The sequence below is a fragment of the Acyrthosiphon pisum genome, chromosome A1 (assembly GCF_005508785.2).
Source record: "Acyrthosiphon pisum isolate AL4f chromosome A1, pea_aphid_22Mar2018_4r6ur, whole genome shotgun sequence".
NCBI classification, from domain to species: domain Eukaryota; kingdom Metazoa; phylum Arthropoda; class Insecta; order Hemiptera; family Aphididae; genus Acyrthosiphon; species Acyrthosiphon pisum.
The window spans coordinates 141,077,234-141,082,666 of NC_042494.1; the positions used below are offsets into that span (position 1 = coordinate 141,077,234).

The 5,433-nt window shown below is 33.0% G+C and overlaps 1 protein-coding gene across 3 annotated transcripts; it reads left to right on the top strand.

The window, feature by feature from the left end:
- The first annotated feature begins 446 nt into the window (after positions 1-446).
- On the top strand, positions 447-4,149 carry LOC100168436 (suppressor APC domain-containing protein 2). Of its 3 annotated transcripts, none has more exons than XM_008184000.3 (8): positions 452-810; positions 878-995; positions 1,356-1,513; positions 1,577-2,104; positions 2,181-2,263; positions 2,341-2,487; positions 2,582-2,809; positions 2,878-4,149. In XM_008184000.3, exons 3-8 carry the CDS (start codon positions 1,384-1,386, stop codon positions 3,022-3,024), a joined length of 1,263 nt encoding a protein of 420 aa, XP_008182222.1. In that variant the 5' UTR covers positions 452-810; positions 878-995; positions 1,356-1,383; the 3' UTR covers positions 3,025-4,149. The 3 variants fall into 3 exon arrangements, with proteins under 3 accessions (XP_001950357.1, XP_008182222.1, XP_029344325.1); XM_029488465.1 differs by having other exon boundaries at positions 452-758; XM_001950322.5 differs by having other exon boundaries at positions 447-995; positions 2,585-2,809.
- Positions 4,150-5,433: the final 1,284 nt, after the last annotated feature.

The following is a 5,433-nucleotide window of genomic DNA, read 5'->3' on the forward strand; positions in this document are numbered from 1 at the left end:
CTTTAAAGTTTAACTCTAATCATTATTGAAATTTGAACTTGTTTTTGACCCGAAACCCGCAAAAAAAAATTACGGTTTTTGAATTCGAAACCCGGATTATTTCAATACGTTCCGACTCCCTAATTAATACGCTAGGTACATGTTACGTCATAATAACTATTGCATATCTCAGACGCCTTGTCCGAGGGTTATGTAGACATATACCTAGTTACGGTTCACGCCTTCACGATTTCTCAGTAGTTCCCGGGACACGTGCCCGCGGCAGTGGCTGGTGAGCGCGATCTAGTGCCGTCGATTCATCTTGGTCTCCCACATTCCCACGTACGGTGATTTCACCGGATCGATGTCGGGGAAATATGTGGGCGGCGTCGACGGCGCACCTGTTGATTAACGCAAAAGCACGTCTTCGATTCTCGTCGGCAGCTATATACGTCTGCTATAGCCCCCCCCCCCCCCGATATTGGCGAGAATCGTCTCTCGGATGGCACTGCGTCGGTGGTGGTGGTTGGGCACTCGGGCGACTGTACCTATTTGCGGACGACGTAACGGATAGCCGATAACAGGTCGCGGCCACCTATAATATAAGTACTGAGTGGTGAGCACTGCTGCACCTACGTGCGTACCCGCTGCAATAGTGCAATACGGCGGCGGCTGCCTCGCACTTTCTACGGAGGCAGTACTCTGCAGGACCATGTCGTCTGCCGATTGCACGCACTCCTCCACGACTGTTGCCGCATCGCACCGTCACCGCCGACCGCGTACGTTTGTAGGGCAACGCCAACGGATATCGGATGCGACCCGCCACCACCTGTGCGACACGGCCACGATACTGTCCATGTTACAATAGAAATATTGACAAACATAAATATCGTTACAGGTATATTGTAACTTACTCGGGCGGTCCGTCTTCGGCAAGCCTAATCGAGTATTGTGGTTTTCCAACAGTCGTCGCGAAACTGCGTGCATCACGGACACTGCCCACGCGATCTGCACATGTGAGTATGGATCATTGGTTTTGATTAGGGGATCCGGTGCCGCGGCTACCGTATGACGGATGATATGCTTAATATTATGTTTAATTTCACGATAGCACTGGATCTGCTAGCCATTAATCCGATGTCATCTTGAGTCCATGATTCTTGAGATCCATATGCCTAATATCTTAAATACAACACATCTTAAGCTATGTTCATGTCTCATATCTAACTGTTATTTATTTCTCTGATCCTAACGATTCCCTCGTTTACAACGCATAGGTGTGTTCTTGTATTTTTGCATTATCTTGTGTGTGCTGATTTTCTGCGCTCTTTGTAATTTGGTATACTTATTGTAACTAATAAATTAATTTTTCACAGCGCGTGGATAGTCACATATTACATTGCCATGACTCCGACGCTTGTAGGAGACGTTAAAAATTCTGCCGCCGAGGGATTGCCAGCAAAGTTTGTTCTGTCCATGAGAACACTGTTTGACATTTTGGACGATAAAAGAACTGGATATGTTAAATTTTCTGGTAAATCTCTTTTCCATTTGTTTTCAAGTAGAAAGAATTATATAATTTATTTTTGTTATATAGAAATTGAGACGCGATGGCAAGATGATGGTACAAAAGGTTTGCCAAAAGGTGTATTAGATAGTCTTCGAAAAGTAACTCCACCTAATGGTCTACTGTCTTTCGACCGTTTTTGTACGGGTTTAAAAATGTGCCTACTTCGAAATCAAATGGAAAATGGTCGTCGGGATAATGACTCTGTACGACCTCCATCAGCTCCACTTTTGGATATAGATATTAAACCTAACGTACAATGGACAAATGGAAATATGGCTGCCATTCGACCTACGCAGCAAAGAACTCTAAGTATGCCACAATTAGCTTTGGAGCGCAATAGTAAGGAAGTTCACCAGTTACCACAAAAATCCACATCATCGTCACTTTTTGGACCACCAAAACCCCCAAGAACTGCAGCAGGCTTAGAACGAGGCCTACAGCTTGCTTCTGGCGAACGCATTATCGATAAGGCTGAAATAAGAACAGCCTTGCAAAATTGGCAGTTGGGAGTGTTATTAAATGATCAGAGCAGTTCTAGAAGTGAAAAACAATCTGGTACTTGGTTAAATCTATGAAAATTCAACAAACTTATATTTAAAGTTGCAACCTAACAATTATAATTTATTTCTAGGAGAACAAACGTATAAAAGAATTAATCAACGACGAAGAGAACCGAGACGCCATACCCTCCAAAGTGGTGTAGATTATAATATGGTGGGCATATTTTATATTTTATTGAAATAATAATTACTAGTTAAAATAAATGTTTTTTTTTCCGTTTTTCCATTCAGCTGAAAAGAATAAAGCAAATAGAACAGGAAAAAGAAGTCCTCATGCATGGACTTCAAGCCGTGGAAAGGGCAAGAGACTGGTACCATAAGCAGATATCTGCTGTTCAAGAAAAAATGAAATACCTTGGACGAACAAATTCACATACAGTTAGTTAAACAGACCACTTATATAATATCATCAATAATTGTATCTTTATGTCTTATGTGTCTGTTCATTATTTTATTATTGTAATCATTAAAGCAGGATCAATGGACTGAAGCACAACAGGAACGTATTGAGTTACAACGGGCTAGAGTCTTGGAGGTCAATAGACATTTGTCCGCTTTAACTGATGGCGGTGAACGATGGGGTGGTCTACCATTGCACATGAACTTAGCTGTACATTCATCAAATAATCCTGGAACGATGTTACATCAAAATCCTCAAGTAATGGCTACATTAAAACATCGCAACCATATACTCACTGAGGTTGGTTTTTTTATAATATTACATAATTTTATTTATTTTTTCTATTGTCCTATTTCATATTTTTTTAGGAATTAGGACAAAAAAGTGAAAGAATATCAACATTAGAAAGAGAAAAGGCAACTCTTATCAGAGAACTATTCCAAACGCGAACCCAGATGGGACGTAAATTAGGGAGATTAGATAGTAAACCTGATGGCCAGTCATATATACCTTAATAATTGGAATCTGTTACCAAGTGCAATAAAAAGATGCACTGTAAAGAACGGTGCTTGAATAGAACAGAAAAAAGGAAAAAAAAACTTTATTTTTGAGCTCAATTTTAACAGGTACACAATATATTATTATACTCTTTTTTCTGTGTTAGTACAATACAAATGGTATTGTTATGATTGCCAGCCATACCTCAATTTTATCCTTGTTAAATGTTATTTTTAATTAGTCTAAACTCAACTTTTTCTCATTTAATGCAGAACAATTTTTAATAAAATATTGTTTTACATTTTTAGTTATAGTAATAATCATGGTTTACAATTAAGTACAGCTATTTAAATTTGTTTAGAGAGAAGTTTAGTGTATTGTTATTAAGTATATTATGTATTAATTTTGTTTATAATAAATAATTTACTCAACTTGTTAACCCTTTCACTGCTCCAGACGTACTATTACATTTAAAACATTTACACCATACACTGCTCCAGATGTACTATTAGTTATTACGTCTCTATATTTTTAAATATTCTCATATTCCGGTAACCATACAAGTTTTGGAAATCATAGTTCTCGTTATTTTAAACTTAAATTATTAAATCATAAAGATCTCAAAATTTAAATTTAAAAAAAAACAATAAATATTTTACTTTACGTAGCATACACCGGTACAGTGGATAGAGAGTGTAGCAGTGAAAGAGTTAAATATGTAAAACTGCCATACAAGTGAAGCAGTTTTCAAAATAATTTTGACATAAGTTTCCGTCCACCTCTCTGTGATGCCAATATTATTCTGATTTTAAACTGGACGTTTTTAAGAGTAATAATTGTTGCTAAATTTTTAATATTTAATAAAATAAGATAACCTTAAATTTGTTTAAATAATTTTGTGCCATAAATATTTAATGTACAATATTGAGTAACCTAATGTAAAATATATATTTATATTATTATTATATTTTTGGGATATGGCAATTATTATGTTATTACTTATTTAAAAATAGATAATATTTTACAATAATATGTTGATTTATTTTTTCTAAATTTTATATATTATATGTTTTTAATTTATGAACATTGTTAAATTTATATTTTTGTAAAAATAAAAAATAATTAAATTGTCGAATTATAGGTAAATGTTTTTATATTTGTATAATACGTGCACATACAGTGGAACCCCGACAGCTCAAACGCCTATAAGTTGAATTTTAAATAAATCTAATGAATGTCTAGGCCCCTGCATTTCATATGTTTATAAAATTTTTTAAATAACTCAAATTTTTGAAAAATAGAATTTATCAATATTTCACTGTACTTAAATAATAATATATACTTTTATTTTAATTTATTAATTAATACATTTTATTATTTCTTCTTTAGTTTATAAAATATTTAATAGGATTCACATATTTAAATTATTACAGAATGTGAATGAAAATAAAATACTCTGATTTAATATTTTTTACTACCTACTACATATTACTAGAATTTCTTAAATTGAGTTGGAAAAAATAGATTAGTAATGAAAAAATGAAATTTTTATAGTATTTTACTATTTTAGTGAAACCCAGAATCTGAATGCCTTGAATAGTAACCATACATTTCAAGATTTTGTAGGGTAACATTTGTCTATAATGGTATAGTACCTCACCAAAATTTAAATGCTAAATATTCAATATTTAAGCATACTTTTAGAAAATTGTTCTGCTTCAGATTATGAAATAAAAATTAAGTTATTATTTAAATTTCAAAAGTTGATTTTTGATTTACAAAAGATTTTTACAATCTGCACTGCTAAATGTGATAAACACAAATTATAATATTAAGAAACTAAGAACACCCAGTGTTATTAGTCAACAGCAGATGTTGTATTTAAAAAATCTGATTTTACAATTAAAAAAATATTTTGTCATAAAATATTAATCTAGTAACCCACACTAAGATCAAGAAACTCCTGATTTTTCAATGTGCAAATTCATCCCAGTTTATCACTCAGCATTTACTTCACATGTAAACGTTACGCATTAATAAAAAGCGTAGCCAGTTGCCGCAAATAGTATTATGAAGGTTACAATCAATATTGTTTATGATTGTGCATGCACTTATGCACATAAAGTTCCAGCAATTATGGAAATATCGAAAATAAACTCATTAAAAAAATGCACGATTACGTATATTATACTAAAATATTAAAATTGTTTTTAAATAAATGTATATTATGAAAATATAAATAGAAAAGCTTATAAAATAACACATATTATTATGTATATTTTTTTTTGAAGAATTTATACAAAATAAATTGTATAATACTATACATGTATCATATTATTATTCAATTATTATTATAGTATCAAATCAAAATTTTTTTCCTTAAAATACCTATGGAGCTGTATGGATTAACTTCTAAAATATTAAGA

Excerpts from the sequence above, each read along its gene's own strand:
- LOC100168436 (XM_008184000.3), top strand. The coding sequence starts at position 1,384 with ATGACTCCGACGCTTGTAGGAGACGTTAAAAATTCTGCCGCCGAGGGA. Across the intron at positions 2,105-2,180 it reads TAGAAGTGAAAAACAATCTG|GAGAACAAACGTATAAAAGA; the intron begins GTACTTGGTTAA and ends ATTTATTTCTAG. Across the intron at positions 2,488-2,581 it reads GACGAACAAATTCACATACA|CAGGATCAATGGACTGAAGC; the intron begins GTTAGTTAAACA and ends TAATCATTAAAG.